Source organism: Pteronotus mesoamericanus, unplaced genomic scaffold (assembly GCF_021234165.1).
Source record: "Pteronotus mesoamericanus isolate MK-2021 breed Mesoamerican mustached bat unplaced genomic scaffold, CSHL_Meso_final contig_347, whole genome shotgun sequence".
NCBI classification, from domain to species: domain Eukaryota; kingdom Metazoa; phylum Chordata; class Mammalia; order Chiroptera; family Mormoopidae; genus Pteronotus; species Pteronotus mesoamericanus.
Window position 1 is genome coordinate 2,615,164 of NW_026555137.1, and position 20,150 is coordinate 2,635,313.

Here is a 20,150-nt window from a genome sequence, read left to right on the forward strand (position 1 = left end):
CGACGTTCATCTTCAGTGGGTGTAACTGAAGGCACATTCGCATTCAGTCAGGAGCTGTGCGGTTGGTGCCCTAAGTCCAGTGAGGACTGCTTTCTGAAAAAGTTTCTTTATCAGGAAAAAATAAACATCTTCAGAAGCAAAGCTAGACTATGGGGAGCTACCAAATAAAAATAGAAGGAGAAAATATTAATCCTGTCTCTATCTACAAGTAAACTTTAACTTCCATACTTGTAATAAATGTTAACATCAGAAACAGATTCATAAAATTCTATCGCTGGTTTCAATTTTTCCTCTGTAGACAGTATTGAACGATAAACAAGAAATCTTAGGGCTCATTATAATTTAGGACCTCATATTTTCAAGAATATCTCCAAGTTTCAAAAATGTGGCTGCAAGGGTTTTACACTTAAAATATTAAGTTTCATTAAATGTCAATTTTCGAAAGGTATTCTCACCAATACACTGAGGTAGTTGGGTCCACTTTCCGCGAATACATGTAACTGTCCTGTGACCAGTCATTGTAAAGCCTTTTCTGCAGCTGACGTCCACTGACTCCCCGTGGTGGTAGGGAGGGGCATGGGAATCGATGGAGCCGTGATCGACTGCAGGTATATCTTCACATGAACTGTTCTCCTCTGTGAAAATGTCACAAATGATTGTTAACAAGGAGCAAACTGACAGTGACCGGGGGGAGGGGGAGGGGGCTAACAGAGAAAGAAGGGAGCGGGCCAAGTCCAGGAACATGAATAAAGGTCTTGGGGACGAAGACAATGGGGAGAGGATTGAATGCGGGAGGTGGAGGGTGGCTAGGCAAGGGGAGAGAAATGGGGGAAAATGGGGACAGCTGTAACTGAACGCCAATAAAAAGATTTAAAAAAAGTAATCTCCTAAAAGCAACTGGGAAAAAAATGAAATGAAATAAAATAAAATATAAATTATGTGTTTCTATGAATGGAAACACAAAGTGTTGACTTAAGTCAAAATACTAAAATTTGTTTCCATTACCTACACACTGGGGCAAGGGTGTCCACCGTCCATCTACACACTGGATTTTCTTAGAGCCCTTCAGCAGAAACCGGGGGCCGCAGGCGTACTCCACAACCTCGCCGTGCTTGTACTCCTCCCTCGGCGTGTCTGCGGCGTGGCCGTGGGGGAGCTCAGGGTGTGGGCCGCAGGGGCTCACCTCCTCTACGGTAGAGATGCCGTATAATTAGGGGTTCAACGGTCTATTTTACAACTTAAAATCCGTGAAACTTGCCCTCGGTTTATTACTTCTTATCGACTTTATTAGAGCGGTCTTCGACAAAGGAAAAGATAGGTGTTTACACTGGATTCATGTCTCCCAGTTCTGTTACTTACACCAAATCAGTATAGTGGAAGTATATTTAGGCCCAGGGAACATGTTCCGTATTCTAGATAAGCTAAAAACAAATGCGCACTAATTAACAAATATGATTGCGTAACTTACAATGATACTCACGTTCCTTAGAGACATTTTATCAAAACTTTTAAATTTCTCTTGATTTCTTGGGTTTAGAGGTAGAGAGGAAGGGGGAAGATGATGGTGGGGGGGGGAGAGAGAGAGAGAGAAATGTGGGTTGGTTGTTCCATTTATTGGTGCTTTCAGTGGTTGCTTCTTGTATGTGCCCGGACCCGAGTTTGAACCTGCAACCTTGGTGCAGTGCAATGATGCTCTAACCAAATGAGCTCCCTGGCCAGGGCCACAACTTTTTGAGAAAATACCATCATTTGAGGCAAGCACTTGCTCAACAAATTTTAAGTCATGTCGGTGATGGAATTGACTGTAAATGCTGAAATACTGTTGAGACACACTCAGTGAAACTTGAAGCGAAGCCCATGCTGATAGAACAAGACGCAAAAGTACGACTGAAGAAGTGACTCCAGCATCAGCCACCATCGAAGGTTAACGTCCTAAATAAGGAAACCCGAGGTGCCTCCTACCAACACGTGTCTTTCTCAAGTAAACCTCTGGCTTAATGCCCTAGATTATAGACACACTGGCAACCAACAGAAGACTAATAGAGAAGAACAATGCGACAACCAAAATTCTAATTCTTGTTTGAGCAATTATCAGATAAACAGTCACCTTTACATGTCGGAGGATCCGGGGACCATCCAAAGCTGTAACACTGAACTGAATCTGGTCCAACAAGTTTAAGTCTATGTCTGCAGGAGAATTTCAGCACGTCCCCGATAATATATTGTTCTTTCTGGGGCGCAGCAATTATGTTTTGCTCTATATCAGGAACAATACATTCTTTTTCTACAAAATAATTTATCAAATACTTTAATGAGAATATATAATTAATCATCACAAATGTAAACATTATATGTTGTGCAAAAATAAGTTGCTGGGCGTTGCATATTCAGAGCGGCATCAAGTAAGTCCTCTTCCTGGATAAACATTTATCTATCAGCTTTCACACACCCTTCAAATTCATGCGGGACTCTCTGAACAACAACGTATGTGTCCTGAAAATTTGTCTGCAAGATCAACTTCCTCATAGTGGACCTGATTTTATCACTGACATCTACGAAATTTAACGTTACTTTTTTTTGTTTTATCAAAAAAACCCTCTCTCTCACAAAAAGAACACCGATGCTCCAATTTTAATTTGCATGCTTAAATAAAAAGTGGCATTTCTGTTTGACATACATGGGAAACAGGACCCTCAGAGTGGCATTTCTGATATATTTCAGTTAGAGGAGCACTGAAAGTCACTTAAATAATAAATCAAACTGGCTATAGAAATAAGTCTGGGTCTCAGAAAATCACAGATTGGACCACCTTTTTTTATTCTCTATTCTCTCCCAGTTTGATGCCACCACTTCTGATGTGACAATGTCAAATGCACGTCTCCTGGCCAGGCCTACAGATTCAGCTCTGCAGTGTGCAGCCCGGTCCTGACTGTCCCCGGGACACTCACGTGCCAAGTCAAGCTGAGGTGTCCCTCTCCGAGTGCCCTTCCCACTGCCTGCGGCACCTCACAGGGAGGCAGCTCCACGCGCCGGCTACTTACGGAAACGATTCAAAGTAAACACAAGCGCCCCTTGATGCTTACCCTGTCTGACACCCAACGGCCAGCCACATTACCTGAGGTAATGAGATCACCTGTACATTCCTACCCCCTATCTCCACTGACAACCGTTCCAATATAAGGCTTTGGACACAGGGGCTCGGGGCCTTTTCCACTAGAGGGAAGTGCCGTCCCCTCTCCTGGCAGACGGACAAGTGTCCGGGATGGCTTGCTTTATTTCCTCCACCCGTGACGACCCCGGGATGGGCTCTGCAGGACCAGAGTCTACGCTCCCACCTTAGTGACCCCCGAACACGGACCACCAGATCCGGAGTCCACACTCCTCACTTCAATTACCTGTGTTTTCTACCCCCAAAATGTACCCCCAATCTGTCCCCTGCTCTGCTTCTCCTCAGCCATCACCCCCCCCCAATCCCCGCCTAAAATTCTCCCGCAGCTCGAGGAGAACCGCTGATGTTTCCCAAGTACTGTTTTGAACGCAAAGCCTGGCACACATCGGTCCCTACAGCGGGACTACTCTGCATCGCTCAGCTGCCCAGGGATTGAAGTTCTATTTCTAACCCTGGAGAACACACAGCTGATGGGCAAACATCAAGGGGATTCATGTAACCGTCCAGAGAACTACTGGAAATCAGAAAACAGAGAGCTCTTCTCGGGACCTGCAGCAATTAACACTCAAGCAGAGACTTAGGTGTGAATGCAAACTTGGGAGCAAAACTGCTGAGGAAGTTGTAGGAAAATATAATTTTGGTAATGAGAGTCCAGTTTTACATACCTTTACAATTAACACTCAAGCAGAGACTTAGGTGTGAATGCAAACTTGGGAGCAAAACTGCTGAGGAAGTTGTAGGAAAATATAATTTTGGTAATGAGAGTCCAGTTTTACATACCTTTACAATATATAAAAGCTTACGTTTGGAGAGACAGCATGTGCTTACTTTAATGACAAATCTGTGATGTGTGTGGACTACAGGTCACATCAAGGCACTGGGTTGATAGATTGGTATCTTTTGATTTCAAAACACCCTCTCCTCCCGAATTACATTAAATCAAGAGACACCTTAGTTTTAATCATCATTTATTAATAGTAATTCCACGTAACCCAAGTTTATTTAAAAAGCAAACAGTTTAAACGAATTTTATTACGATAATCCTGAAAAACGACTTACTGTGACAGGTGGGTGTATCAGACCAACCATTGTCCTTACATATTATGGAGCCTGTGATGTCTCCGTCTCTGTTTTTATATCCGTCCTGGCATTCATATTCCAACCTGTCATTGACCTTAAACCATGTGCCATTGGTTTTGGCTTCGGCGTTCTCAAACACTGGCATATCACAAGATTCTAATGCATAATAGAATTGAAGATTTCATGCCTAGTATTATTTAACAGACACTCTAATGGAGTAAGTCCCATCCCAAGGAAATGTATCATACTAAAATAATCTAAGAATACCAGTGCTAAGTCATCATCCTAAATTTGTTATTCAAGACAAAGCCGTGTGTTTCTACGAAGCAGTTTTATCATTGTTTAAATCATCTGAACAATGTAAGAACCTTCTTCTCAATTCCGCTATCCTCAGACATGTACTCCCTGCTAGCAATAATCTAGACCGCAACAGGTATCCTGGGCGTTTGCTTTAGCAAAGCGGAAAGCGCTATAAATGCAGGTGCCACACTCAGCAGCAGCTGTGACATCGATGCCAAAAAAGATATTATTGGTTCAATGAAAAGGTTAATTTTCAAAATGAGAGTGATTCTTAAACATTCTATAGAATTCTACTTTAAAACATATTAATTTTTAAACCTCACGTGGTAATTTAGCTTTTCTCAAATATTTTCTGAATTATTATATATTCTACACTTTTCAAGGCTGAATGTAGAGATAGTTCTACATTTATAATAAGAAATTAAGTTGCTAAAAAAATAGTCTCCGTTTTTACAAACACCTTCCTGGAGTGATGTTAATACTACTTTAAATAGCTTACCTCACATTTTATAACATGTAGCCAGCTAGTTTAAAGATTTAAAAAATAAAGAAAAAACACATATAAAAATAATAATAGAGACATTTTTTCTCTCCGAATAGGGGTGCTGTAATGGGTAATTGATCACAATTTAATATAGAATGCGTTTGATGTGAAGGCAACCTTCATCACTTTTTCTTTGGCTAGTTCCCACAGTAAGTATAGAAATTGAAAAAAATTAAAAAATTAAAGATGGATATTTTAAGTATTCTCGTCACTTCAAGTGAATGCAAAACATAATTAAGTGGCTTTGGGATACATAAGATAAAATGAGTGGCGTGTTCTTAGAATAGTCTCATGAACATCGAGGAAGCTACAAGTATTACTTAGTCTCGTCTAACTAGATGTTGATGTTGTTGTCTTAAAAATATTTTTTTTTCCCAGAAGAGGGCCTACTCTGCAGTATCAACCATATAAATTACACAGGAGACATAATTCCAAAATTATGTGCTGTGAACCCACATTTTCACTTAAAAGCATAACTTTAACATCTGGAATGACCACTCGGACATAAAAGTCCGATCCCCTAAAAACAGGGACAGGCCACGGTCTCAGCCAGAAATAAATGAGCGGCCACCACGACGCACAGACGGCTCCTGCACCACTTTGTAGATCACAGGGGCTTTTACCGTGGAAAGTCCTTCAGCTGAAAGATGGCCTCACATCTGCCTACCAGTAATTAATTATAAAAGGCAAAAGATTACATACATTTTCTCAAATACTTTTTCATTTGTCTTTTCCAATGGAACCACCTCAGCTCCCGCCACCCCCAGGAAAAGCAACCAGGTAGAGTAAACATCTGTGCCACGGTTATCAGGGCGATCACGCAAACGTCATGAGTGACTTACTGATGCATCTGGGACGAGCGGACCATCCACGCTGCAGACATGTGACGGATCCTGATGTTTGACCTTCTTCTGTTACATAACCTGGTTTGCACTTGTATTTTGCTTCGTTATATAAGGGATATGCAGATTCAGGTTCCGAAATAAATCCATTCTCAATTTCTATATCCGACTTTAAACATGTTACTAAAGGGAAGAGAGTGTGACGGAAAGATAAGCATATGGCCCATAAACATGTTCATCAGGATCAAACAATATTACAAGTAAGAAATAAGGTGTCTGTTGTCATTGAAAACCTTGGAAAATCCTCATCATTCAAGGTGTTGTGTCAGAGAAAATAAGCTATGTGATTCCAAAAATATTAAATCAAGATATTGTCATCATTAATAAATCAAAAGACAATGAGTGCTGGGGAGGCTGTGGAGAAGAGGGAACCCCCGTGTACTGCCTGTGGGATTGCAGACCCGCACAGAGGCTGTGGGAAACAGTATGGAATTTCCTCAAAAAGCTAAAGATGAAACTGGCTTTTGATCCAGCGATGCCGCTGCTGGAACTATACCCTAAGAATCCTGACTCACTAATTCAAAGCAACCTATGCACCCCAATGTTCAAAGCAGGGCTGTTTACTGTAGCCAAGTGCTGGAAGCAGCCTAAGCACCCATCAGTAAAGGAGCAGAGCAATAAACTGTGGTACATTTATACAATGGGGTACTATGCAGTAGAAAGAAGGAACCTCTACCCTTTGTGACATCATGAATGGAATTGGAGAGCATTATGCTCAGTGGAATAAGCCAGGTGGTAAAAGACAAATACCATATGATCTCTCCTATCAGTGAACCTAATCAACAAAACAAATGAGGAAAATAAAACCAGAGACTTGGAAATAAAGAACAAAGAGACAGTGACCAGAGGGGGGGAGGGAAGAGGATGGGGGAAGGAAGGGCAAGAGGCAGGTGAAGGAACAGGAATAGAGGGCGCGTGGGCACGGGCACGGGGCCGTTGGCCTATGGAAGCAGGGGAGGGCACGGGGTTAGGGTGAGCAAGGGGAAAATGTAACTGAACAACATCAATTTTTAAAAAGATATTATAAAAAAGATCTAGGAACTAAGACAGACTTTAAATACTCAGAATGCCTTATGAGAATTACTATAACGGCCCAGGGAGGAAATGGGGTCGGCGTGACGGGGGGGGGGGGGGGGGGGGGCAAAGGCGGGCAGGGGACATCGGTAATAGTGTCAACAATAAAAAGAAAGTTAAAAATAAAATAAATGTCAAAAATAAGTTGTTCTAATGCCGTCTGCCCAGTGGAGGGGAACGCCCCCGCCTGCCGTGCGCCCTTCCACGAGCCCTCCCCCAGGGAGAGAATTAAACGTTGCTGAGGAGGTGGGGCCTAGAGTTCCTGCCACGTGCAACACGACCGTACCTACATGGGTGACGGGTATGGACACTGCCTGGACCTGGTGGTCATTTCACAACGTGTGCTTATGTCAAAATAAGCTTCCGTACATGCCATCCCATTTTTTCAATTATAGCCCATTAACATCGAAAAAAGAAAAACAGGTTTGAAAAGAATAACAATGTCGGCAGAAATCAATTGAAAACAAACACTAAAGAAAATGGAGAGTTAAAGGTGGTTCTTTGGAGAAATTCAATAAAACTTATAAAAGCAAGGTGAGAATATGGAAGAGAGTTCCAGGCCCACACAATGAAGAATCTGCACCAAAGCTATGAAATTAACCTTGGGAGCTGCACGCACAAGGCCAGCGCGCGGCTCTGATTCCTGAAGATAAGGCTAAGGATGCGAGCTCCATCCTCCAAGTGGCTTTAGTTGGTGGGTGTGGCTTTTCCAGATTGCAACACGGAAGAACACACCCAAGCCAAAACGTCAGTCACACCGGACTGAAGAGGCAAAACCCGGCGTTCTCAGGCAGGGTGACGTCCCTGAGCTTGCGATCCACCGAACCGCGGGGAAAGAGTGGTGGAAGGAGAGCGCTCCACAGATCTGCAGAGCTGACTATATCACACTTCGGGGCAGGGCCGAGCCCCGGGACAATGGGCAGGGAAGAGCAACTCCAGGGAGAGCTGGCAGGAAACCCTGAACTCAAAGGTTCGCAGGCCCACCCAGCACTGGCGGACACTCATACTGGATCAGCCCCATTGCGAAGGTGTCCTTCAACCCTCCTCCTTAGCAGAGAGGCCAGAGGAGGCCTTCTTCATCCTTGTTCTGAATGAACTGGTCCTCGCGGGCAGGCACCCAAACCAGCTTTACCAGCTTAGGAACAAGCCTTGAGTGGACCGAGTCAACCTGATCACCCGCAGCCTTCCAAAACCCAGTGCAAAACCAGGGAGACGCGAGGTCTCCGCCCCAACCACCAGAGGGCGCTCTCCAGGGGCGGGGCCAGCTCAGGGCGGCCACACCTCAGCTCCCGACCCTGCGAGGATCCAGCCTTGGATCTGTGGGCCCCAGGGGTGTGGGAATCCTGTCTGCTAGATTCCCGGACTCTCGCAGAGATGCCCTCATCCGCTGCGGTGTTCAAAATCCTTGTTCTTTGCGGGGAAGACACAAAGACACGAATAAACGGCCAGCAGGTCGCCCTGCCCTCGCCACTCCATTGTTAGATGGTTCCTCTTTGCGGTCTTTGGCTGGTTTTTTAAAAACTAATGTCTACCAGTAGGCATCTTTATTATGCTAGTGATGTGTCAAGATATTGGCATTTCCACTTAAACACACCTGAAAAGAACCCAATTAGTCCATTGGCCAAACAAGAAGCTGATATAAACATTTTGCCCCAGAAATTACAGGTACATCTTACAAGATCACAAACAGACTGGATCTTAGACCAGCTTTCTTACCAACACGGACGCATTTGGGAGGAGGGGACCAGCCATTCTCCCTACATGTCAGGGAGGTCTGCTGATTTCGGAGACTGTATCCAGGATGGCAGGTAACTGTAACCGAGTCATTCTGAAAGTATTCTTGTGGAGACCATGGAGAATATCCGTGCTCCAAATAATTGAAAACACATATTCCTAAGAATGATAAAATGATAATGAAAGAGGCCCAATAATTGGGACAAAATAATAAATTACAATTTATGCTCATGATATTTATATTACAATGCAGAAGCAACCAAAAATAACATGTAGATTAAGACATCCTGAGGCTGGTACCAAATGTTCTTTGACAAGCATTATTAAATATAATTCTCGGTAGTTCACTATTAGAATACGCATAAATGACATAGGTATTCTTGTGGAGTCTCCTTTTCCCTCTCGTGTTTCTAATGAGAAACCTCTCAGAACGAACAACCTATATTGTTCTTTCTGCTCACAGCATACATCCCTGGACCTTATTTTGGTCACACAGCGTCATTGTTCTCACCCGAGTAATTCTACCTCCTCTCGGAAATACCTGCACGCGCACCAGGACGAAGGGCTTTACTTACTGCGGCACGGCACTTTCGGCGACCATCCGTCTCGTGTGCAAGTAATCCTATCCCAGAAGTGTCGTGTAGCAGTCACATAGTTGTCATCGCAGCTGTAGTAGTACCACTGTCCTACAGAAGCTGGGAAGTATGGTCTGTTTTGGTCTTCCCTGTACAGTTTCCCATGTTTTATTTCTGGAAACTCACATGGCTTAACTTGCAATAAAAACAAACAAAAACACAGTATAAATAATGTTTTACTTTAATAGAATCTAATGAGACATTAATGGTTTCCTTGATGAATCATATTTCTTATTACCATAATTATACTCATTGCGTCAGGGATCTAGGACAAGAAGAGTTATAAATTCAGATGGTGTAAATAACACCTGTTTGCTGATCATTTCGCAATACATGCACACATGGAGTCATTCCGTTGTACACCTGAAACAATACAAGGTTACCGGACAGTTCTATCTAAATGAATAACTTCCATCCTCCCTGTGACTGGCACACGCACTGAGGTCCGTGTCACGGAGATGCCAGCATCCTCTCTAAGGGCATCGCGCTGTCACATTCATGTGGGCGCTTGTCCTGAACTGACACTGAGACCGTTGACCTCCTATTGGCATCATTTCACTCTCCCCCATGGACTCCCAGCCGCAGGGTGGACCCCCCGCTACAGCGACCTGACCCGTGAGGACGAGGAACGTGGTGGTGGAGGCAGGAAGCACTTGGAAAGGGGGCCAAAGAAACCCCCAGACATAGACGCCCGGCTGAACTGAGTGGCATTTTGTGACACGTGATGGTGTCAGACAACCCACAGTGCCTCCACCTCTCCTCCCCCAGGAGGAGCCAGTGCCCCGCCCCTTGGGTGAGGCCTGGACTCTGGGACCCTCTTCCACAGGGAACGACCGGCTGAGGAGACAGTCAGTGAGCAGGTCACAGCCGACGCAGAGGTGTCCTTCCTCCTTGTGTCTCAGATCACTCGCTCTGGGCACCGTCACTGACACTCAGGCTCCTAAGGAGGCGCCCCGTGGTGAGGCCCTGAGGCTCCTGCTCCGCCAGGGGAGGGCGCCCTCTTGGCAGCAGGTCCCTGCCCCCCCCAGCCCTCGGCCCACGCCCTGGGCCCGCGTCCCGAGTGCTGCCCGGAGCGCGGCTGGGAACGGGGGTGAGTCAGCTGAGGGTGTGGTTCGCAGCAGTGTGTTACGGGGAAGTTTGTTACACAGCAATAACTAACTGATATGCTAGCTGTTAAGTGGTAGCATTCTTACCCAATGTTTTAATCCACATGTTAGAATAATAGTGAGAGAAATACATATTCACACCCACACATATTTAACATTGAGTACCAAATGTTAGGTCTTCATTAAGAAAAATGTCTTTTGAAGTTCATGTGGATTGGCTACTCTGAAGAGCCACGCGCACTGCCCCGTCCCCTGCCCTGCATTCCCAGGATGCGGTCATTGGGACTTGGTCCCCATTATTTTTTGTTCAACAGAAGAAATTTCAGAGTTAGGCAGCGGGCCGTGATAAGCGTGGAACTTACAGCTACATCTCGGAGGAGGTTCCCAGCCAATAACAGTGCAGCGTGACGTGCTGCCTCGGGTTGAGTGATAAAAGCCGCTCTTACACTGGTACGTGACCACATGCCCGAGTCTGTATTTGGGCCTGTCAGCGATGTAGTGGCTGTTCGCAATTCTTGGAGGGTCACACGTTACTTCTGAAAAGAAAAAGGACATGTGGAGAATGCAGAAGTCACTGCGCATGCAAAGAATCGAGTCCTTGAGAAGAGAGTGGAGGTCATTTTTTTGTCTTTACCATGGAACAAAATGTCATTAGAGGGAGCACAGCCTCCCAACCTTCCCCACATCGCTGATTCCCCCCACCTCACCTTGCTCACCTGACGTGTTTGTTCCCCCTGTGTTCTTGGGTCCTCTTTCTCCAAAGCCATCGTATCCACCATGCTCTTCCACGCGTGGCCATGAATTCCTAACAGATGACTTCACCTACGCTTTCCTCTTCCCTCAACCTCCTTGGCTTCTGATGTTTCGAACAGAACTGCCCACACACATCCTGCGTCTCTTCCTTGACTTGAATGAAATACGTGTGGCAGTAATGTTTCCTTTTAGGAAGGACGTTTTAAAAGCCATTGCATGAATTTTTATCTTTTATCCCCCACAGCAGCAGTGGTCAGAGATGGGCAAGGAAAGACCATGCCTCTGTCTCTTGATTCTTACCATTAATAGAATGAGCAGAGTCCCTTTCTGACCTACCCTGGATGCCTGCATGGTGAGGAAATAGAGTTTACTTTATGAAGCTAATGAAATTTTGGAATATATTTTTCTTCACTGTAACAGGATAACCTCGTCCAGGGTTTGGAGATGAAGGGCCAGATAAAAAGTCTGTGCCGACCATTCAGCTCTGCCTTTGTATTGCAGAAGCAGCCGCAGACAATCCGTGAGCAGGCGGGCAGGGCTGCGTTCTAACAAAACTCGGCTTATAAAAGGGGACAGGCGGGGTCTGACCTGGGTCTGTGTCCCGTGACCGAATGGATGAAGCTCCTTCTCTCAGTCCTTTCTATCAGCTTTGCTACATCTCAACAATAGATCAACTTGCAATATCCCTTGTGAGATAAAATGCTATGCCTTTTTTGTTCAATTCAATTAACTAATTTATTTTTCCAACTTTATGGAGGAATAATTGTCAAATACAACTGTATGCATTTAAAGTGTAGAACATGATGACTTGATATAAATACACACTGAGGAATGATTGCCAAGATCAAGATAATTAATACCATCCCTTTAAACTATTGTAGAAAGTTTCTGTTACCATTTACCTTGGTGCCATGTTTTACTTCGGACTCAAAAACCTGTGGCGGACATTCAGTGTTGCCCAAATCCAGTTATAGAACCCTAATTTACTTCCTATTCTATTCCCCACAGTAAGTGGCCAACAGTCTCCTCATTTTACTCAAGTTGCCTAACACATTCTTTTATTGCTAGATAGTGAGTCTTGCCTCCCTAGAAAACAACTGAGACGACCAGCTGCAGGTTCTCTTGAGCTTCTTAAAGTCCCTTTAACGTTAGCTGCCTCTGTTCTGAACGTCAGCCTTTTCCTATTTTTATATTCAAGCAAGCCTCTCAGACCTTTTATTTTCCCATGGATTGCAAACCTTTGTTTGTCCCTTCCCTCTCTCCCACTCCGTCAATCGCTTGCTCTCGATGCTCAAACTTCTCCAGTGTTAAGTCCCTTCTCTCTGCTGTTGTCTGAGCGGAGCGAACGCATGAGCTTTCTCCTCTGCTTCACAGCCAGGATCCTTCAGGCGCCTTGTTGTGAGCGCTGTCTTCGCTTGGCTCAGCCTCCCATGTGCTTTTCAGCCTTCGTCTCTCTGCCTTCTGGTGTCTCCACTGTGCTGGCATCTCTCTGGCAAAAGTCACCAAAGTTCTCCAGTTTCCAAATCCCCCAACTCTTGTATTGCACATATCGCAGTGGCTGGTGTAGAATTGGGGCTCCTTAATTATTTGTTGAACTAAATCGATAAAAACCCTCTGCAAACCTTCACACAAGTCATCACTGACTTCCTGAAGTCCTCCAGTGCCTCACTTTCTTATGTCGTCCTGTCTCTCCTTATCTTGGCGTGAACAACGCCATTTTGTTTAATTTAGTCTCCTTATAGCTGCTCCCCTTCCACTGCTCTACTAAACTTGGGGCCCTGCCTTCTCGGGTCTCTTCCCCTACGACCTTCCTCCTTATGCTCCGCGCTGCCAGCATAGCAGCCTGCCAGGCCTTCCGGCAGCCAAGCTTGTTCCTACCACGTCTGCTTTCACGCCTTGTTCCTTCAACAGTTCTCCTCCGGATCCTGCCATTGGTCCTTATCACTTCCCCAGAAGCGTCATCCCGAAAGACGACATAGATACGTGTGAATGAGCAGTTACGGTTCTGCGTGAGTAATTATCCTTGACTTCGTTGGCTTTCCCTTCACATTCTCTGCGTGATTCAAGACATATCCATGATCAAAAGCTACTACCATTTATGTTAACATCTTCTACCACAAGATTCTAATGTGTGTATCCAACGGCAGCTTCACACTGGACAGGTTCATGCATATAACCAAAGGCATATCCAACTTACTACATATCCAACTAAAATCATCATTCTTCTTTCAATATTTTAATTTCTGACACAGGACCCCATGACAGAAGCCTGAGGCACACCCCCATTTTCTTCCTCCGAGCATTCAGGCATTTAGTCAGACCCTAGGGTTGCGATTGCTTGAATATGTCCTCTTCTCCAGGCCGTATTCCTGCGGTGCACCTTTAGCCCCCAGAGTTTTGTAGTAGTCTCTCACTGGGACTTAAATTTATACCCCATTCTGCCAGAGTAAGCTTTGGTTATGTCTCTATCGTAAACATGATCTAATTAGCCAAGGTACTTACATGTATTAGCAATGATCATATTAAAAATGAGAAAATATATATGACCACCTAAGTACAAGTTTTAGGTGAAGTATATCTTCAGTGTTTGATGTTGACACTAACCTCAAATGCACCTTCAATATGGGAAGAGCTTTCCGCTCACTTTAATCTGCTGTATCCGTCATGTTTCCCTATTCCCATCGCAGCCCAATCGACGTACCTTAGTTTCCACTTCATAGTAAAGCTAAACTTAACACCAGGGTTTGACGTCAAACGCTACAATGCTACAAAATAAATCACAAGCATCACTAAGAGAAAAACCAAATAATTTTGGGAAATTTTGTTAGGTTCATTAAGAGGAGAAGAACTTCTGGTGGTTGCTTTCAAGCAGCGGGCCTACACCCTCTGACAAATTTTCATCCCCTACTCTTATGATCTCCATTAAAATAGAGGGTGCTGCCACAACATTGCCAAGGAAAGGCGCCTCTCTCCAAAATGCTAACACTTGAGACCGCCCAAGTGTGAGAGGCTGCGTGTGTCTGCTGTTAAAAACAGACATTAAGATTTGAAATAATAATAATTCAATATTGGCACTCTCTACTGTGAATCAGTAGAAAATCCAGTTTGCACAGCGCACAGATAAATTTGGATCAAGGGTGGTTTTTATTTAGCAGGTCTTGGTACTTTTACTTATTCTTGTCAGTAACTTGTTGTCAGAGATTGTCCCTTACTGGGTACAGAGACTGAAGTTTTGATAAATTTCCCTCAGATAAAACCCCTGACACATACAAACCATAGACCAGATGGAAGAAGATTGAAGTGTTTTATCCTACAGTGTTTCCTTTCAACATTTCTTTTATTATTTAATTTCAAATGTCTTATAGATTTAAGGCAAATATATATAATTTTGGAGTTCTTCATGATCAGCAGGTAGGTCTTTCTGCTGTAGCAGGAAAGTAAGGTGCACCTGTGACACATTTAGGTGAGGTACAGGGAGTGAAGGTCACTACAACAATGGGCAGGACACAGAGAAAAAGCTTTCGAAGAGGAAGGGAACGTACCTTTGCATGAGGGGGGCGGGGTCCACCCAGACTGAGTACAAACTGCCTCTGCTCTGTCGCTGTAACTGTAGCCCTCAGAGCATTTGTATTGAAGTCTCTCGTTCTCCTTGTAAGAGTTCTTCAAGGATAGAGGCACTCCGTGTAGAATATCTGGTCTTTGGCAGGAAATTTCTAAATAGAAGGGATTGCATTCCAGAATGTCTGTTATATATTAATGGACTGTATCCAAGGCATAGCTATAAGGAGACGTAATTCTGTTCCCATTGAATAAAGCAGGCAACCAAGAGAAAGCTCTGTTCTCACTTGGATGCCTGATGAATTTATCTGTTGCTCTTCATGTTCATTTTTGAAAGAAGTTAAAATTCTGATTATAATTATGTTGCTAATTTCATTTGATCGGAGGATAAGATAGTCCTGCTGAAATAAATAGTGGCAGCCACATTCATCAACCGTGTATATCAAATTGAACATAGCCATGAGGCTATTGTGATAAGTATTGTCACTGAGTAACCTGCAAAATTACGTATTTCCTTGTTATCAATAATAGAATAATTATTGACAGAACTATTACCTATTGATTTTGTCAAAGAAATCAATTAAGCTCTTGGTCATTATAGCTCTAAAAAGTGACCGACCTTCCGCTTGTGTGGTTTTGCCCTCGCCTAAGTGTTCCGCCGGGACCCCCGGCCGCCATGTTTGACACCATCCCCCCGGGGTAACGGCGACAGGAGCTAATTTCCCAGAGTCTATTCTCCCACCTTTCCAACGGCTTTTCCTGTTTGTAACTTAATGACCTTTTTTTTCTTGTCACTTCATTGCTTCACTTAAGATCCTTCCATGAACGCCCCCTTCAGCCTGAATGAAAGTCGAATTCTTCAGCGTGGCGCATAGACTTCAGTGTCAGAAAACCTGGGTTTGGGTATTAGCTTTACCATTTATGCAGGGTGACCGTGGACATGCGAGTTAATGTCCTTATACCACAGTTCCCTCAAATGATAAGACAGAGGTGAAAATGGCTGACATGACTGACACGCGTCATGTAAAATGAAATGACGCGTATAAAGAACTCAGAGGAATTTCTGGGAAGTAGAAAGTGCTCAATAAACGGTACTTATTAGCAGTATCACTTAGATTTTTTAGGAGGCACAGTGCTTTCAAGTGCATATGTTCATGAGAAAACCCAAAATCATTCGCATAATCAAATAAATAGCAGGTGTAGCTTACCCACACAACTTGGTCTTTCTCCACTCCAAACACCATTTTCCGAGCAATGGATTTCTTGAGGGCCGGCAAGCATGAAGCCTGAATTACACTCAAACTTCACCACCTGTCCAAAAAAGTGTTCCTGGTTCAGTTCCATCGCGCCAGTGATGGCCCTGCCGTTCTCCGGATCGGCCACGGGTAAACACCTAATGACTGAAAAGGAAATAGGACTTTTTCTAATAGAAGTTGGAAACTCTATCATGAAAAATATGCATAGATCCATGTAGAAATATAAGTTCAGCAAGATAAGATTGGAGAGAATTACTTAGATGTGGGTTGTGGTTCTGGTTTTGTTTTCCCAAAAAGCATTCAATATACCTGTTTGCTGGAGACGAAGCCTGCTAAGGGAAAACCCGTATTGAGTTTCTCTTCGGTACGTTTCTATGGAGGTGGGCAAAGAGAACTACCGCTTTGATAAACAGTTTATATTTTTGTAGGAACAAACAAATGCTTCTGAAACAAGTGAGAAATATAAAGCTTGGGATAATTAAATAGACAATTTCCACTTAAGTTCCACACCCATGTAACACTATACTCCTAAAGGTGTAACAGCAAACTTTTTTATTACGTTTACTTCATTAGGGAAATAGGTTTAAAATTTCCTTCCTCTTCCACATCAGCATTCAGAATAATTTAAGTGCTGCTTTAGATTTTATGTAATATTTTCCGGTATCCCTTAGGTTATGGCATTCAAGCTCCATTTCACAGTCAAATGACCCAGGATGCTTGTTAAAACGGAGAGCCTACAGCCACCTCCCTGCCTGTCACTCCGCAGGTACCCCCAGGGCGTCTTCAGTAACCCCAAAGGTCAGACTTTAACTAACGCCCCAGGTGATGGCCGAGGTAGGTGTTCTCTAGGGCACCTGCCTCCTCTTTTTGGCGGGGCCACATTTCTCCTCCTCCTCCTTCTCCCTTTTCTCACCCCTCCCCCCACTTACCATCCTTCCTGCTTCTTTCTCTCACCCTCTCTTTTTACTCCTCACCATGGAACTGGGAAACCCCGTTCTAATTGACCTCTTTTTTCCCACGATGACCAGATACTGGGATTACTCGCTCAAATTCTGCAGACAGGATCGGCATGGTCCCATTCTCACTATTCGCTTTCTGGGTCAGGACGAAAGGGCAGAGCTCTCTCTTCTCTTCTCTTTTCAGAGAGGCTAAGACTATGGAACACCCCCGCCCCGGCCCGCCCCCCGCCCCGGGCAGGCGGAAGGGAGCGAGGTCTCAGTCACGTTCTCCACATCGGCTGTGCCAAGAAAGCCTGTGCCTGGGGGGCGGATTTTGGGGATCCAATCAAGCTGAAATTCTGATCATCAGGTTAAATAGTGATATCTGTGTTCTTTCTAGAGGTGAGAATCCAAAAGGAAGGAAAAGTAAGTGTTAGGTTTCCTAAGCTCTAATACTTTAAATATTAGGTCAGATGAGACTGCACTCATATTTGGTTATTGAAACACAAAATAATGCAGTGCTAAAAAGGTTAGATATACACTCCACACTGTTAGAAACCATAAAAATAATTTCAGTAAGAAATATTTGATTATAGACTTTAAGGATATTTTAATGTAAGATGTTTCAAAAGACCTTTGGCATTTTCAGTATTTTATCTACCTTCACAGAGAGGAACGTTATTACTCCATCCATCCGCTTCACATTCTCGGAAATTAACCTCTCCTATCATTCGGTACCTGAAACCCAGAAATAACAGGGCCATGAGCTGATGTGTGTTTATGTGCAGTTTTAACTTTGATAACTTTCTGAATGTCCAATCTCCATTTCAGGGAACATGAAGAGCATATACATTTTCTTCTTTATCTCTCTCTGTTTTTATCTCTTAAATCTCGTTTTTATCTTTCTTTCTTTTTTTTTTTTCTTAAGAAAGGGCCGCAAATGCTCATGGAGACAGACTGGGAATAATTTTACTCCTTGGTTGGTGACATAGATCCACTGTTTCATGCACAATTTGCTGTTGTTTCTTCACTGAGTCAGTTAATTCATTGCACTTAACAGTAAAGCTCCGTCAGTTGTCACCCAAAAGAAAAACCATAAAATGATAGTAATCAGCAGCCAACCATGGGGTCCCCCTCCTTCAGCTTTATTCCACTGTCCACCCCTCCAAGACAGGAGTGTCTTCTGGTCACTTTGGGCTTTTTATGCAATCAAGGACGGTGCCAGCAAAAACTCCTTGGGGTGGGATGCATTTTCAGCACTTGTCCCCGTCTCTGGCCTAGACAGTCTTTCCGAAGTGTGACCATGGAGTCCAGTCTGCTAACAGAGCCCATGCAGTGCAGAATTTATCTGGTTATAGTGGCTCATCAAGGCTGCCCATAAAATCTAAAATTCTCTACATGAAGGGCAGTTCCTGAGGCAGGTGCAGAACAGGCAGCCATCGATCCAGGCAAAGCCGCCTCCACAAAGCTCCGGTGGGTAGCCATGAGGCCGAAGCTGGTCCCCCCAAATTAAATAGCGGGAAGGCATTTTGATAATGGCGAGGCACTTAGTGTTGTAAGGGGCTTTGATAAATTCCTCAATAGTTCTACACAGACAAATGTTTCCTCCATCTGCGAATAAGGATGTATATAGTTCCACCGACTGCACAAGTAGACCAAACGAACTCTCTTCCTCAAAATATACTTCGTCTTCCGTTGAGTCTTACTGGTCTGCTCCTATTCCCTAAGGGAAGGGAACACTTCAGCGGGTTAACTGCGAACCACAGAGCTTGGAGTCCAACAGCGAAGCCCCGTCAAAGGTCCGCCCTGGCCCCTCCGCCCGAGGCAGCAGATTCCCCGGTTCCCACTTTGCGCCTAGACCAGAGCCCTGCCCATCCGCCCAGGGCCCCTTCAGCAGTTCCGCCCAGTTCAACCCCAAACCTCCCGTAGCCCGCGTGCCTGCGGGGACGGGGAAGAGGGGGCGACCGTCCACACAGGGGCTCGTGGGGCCGGGGGACAAGGGCTCCTGTTTTGCAGCCCCAGCCAGGCGAAATGCCAAGCGAACTGTTTGCACAGTGCCTCCTTCAAACTCCCTTCCTGCGAGAGGACGACACTGGGCAGCCGAACCGAAAGTCCTCCTAAGGGGCTGGTATTCAGCTAAATGGCTATTCAGCAACGAGTGGGGGAGCGGGGACAACGGGTCCGAGGTCAAGTTTACAGGCAGAAACCATGGGTGTAGTACACCCATTCTACCATTAGGTCCCACAGCTGGGTCAACAGATTCACATGCCCTCAGACAGGCCCAGCAATATCTCCAATGACATTTAAAAACAGCGGAAAATACTTCTGTTTGCTGACCTTCCGTGACCCAAGGACTTCTTTGCGCTGACAAATAATCTGGCCCCGTCGGAGCCCGCAGCTGGGTGCAAAGACTGTTGCTTTGCTGGTGTCCCCAGCTGAGGACGCCCGCGATTCACACAAGGGGACGGAGGCCCAGGCGGGCGGCGCAGAGCCAGCGTCACAGGCCCGCGGGCCGCTCGTCTCTTTCCCGAGGGCTAAGCGCGCCTGGCTCCCGAGACGCAGCGGATGGCGCCTGGGAGCTTCCACTCTCCTTTCCAGGTCAGAGGGGCAGCCTGGACAGGCCGAACTAGCCTGGACCGAAAGGGACGCTTCCGAGGTGAAGAGTGGGGGACACCGGAGCGCTCGCCCCAGGGTCTTCCCCTTGGCGGTCACGGGACGGAAGGCTGGGCCGAAAATGACCCTCAGGCGGGGAGCGCGGGGAGACTGATCGCAGGGCCGAACGCGGGGGCGGGGGGGGGTCTGCGGAGCCCTGGGAGAGCCGAGGGCTTCCAGCGGGTGCCTCGGGTATTTCTCACACCAGTGCCCCGGTGCGCCCCGCGCATTTCTGCTCTCATAAGGGGGGAGATGGGAGTGAAGTGGGAGGTTTTTAAACACATCCATTTGTTGAGGGTCGAGCTTTGGGATGCAGGCTGACTCCAAAGCCGAAGCCGCTCAAGTACTCCCCGTGACTGCCTCGCGTCAAGAAGTCAATGCGGAGGGAGTAAGACAGCATTTGTAATCTCTCGATCCGATTTGCAATGATGCGGCAGACAGCTGCGGTG

General features: G+C 45.3%; 1 protein-coding gene across 4 annotated transcripts in view; it reads right to left on the reverse strand.

The window, feature by feature from the left end:
* LOC129072952 (complement factor H-like) overlaps positions 1–20,150 on the reverse strand; it is a 59,769-nt gene that overhangs the window by 29,658 nt on the left and 9,961 nt on the right. For 3 of the 4 annotated variants that reach the window (XM_054576566.1, XM_054576563.1, XM_054576562.1), the window contains exons 4-14: positions 17,711–17,787; positions 16,064–16,255; positions 14,840–15,010; positions 10,907–11,080; positions 9,379–9,573; positions 8,786–8,962; positions 5,936–6,118; positions 4,229–4,405; positions 2,108–2,284; positions 1,006–1,188; positions 456–635 (exon numbers count right to left, since the gene is read on the reverse strand). In XM_054576566.1, coding sequence (XP_054432541.1) covers positions 456–635; positions 1,006–1,188; positions 2,108–2,284; positions 4,229–4,405; positions 5,936–6,118; positions 8,786–8,962; positions 9,379–9,573; positions 10,907–11,080; positions 14,840–15,010; positions 16,064–16,255; positions 17,711–17,787 — 1,886 coding nt within the window. The remainder of the gene's footprint in view (positions 1–455; positions 636–1,005; positions 1,189–2,107; positions 2,285–4,228; positions 4,406–5,935; positions 6,119–8,785; positions 8,963–9,378; positions 9,574–10,906; positions 11,081–14,839; positions 15,011–16,063; positions 16,256–17,710; positions 17,788–20,150) is intronic. The other variant, XM_054576564.1, reaches the window with a different exon arrangement.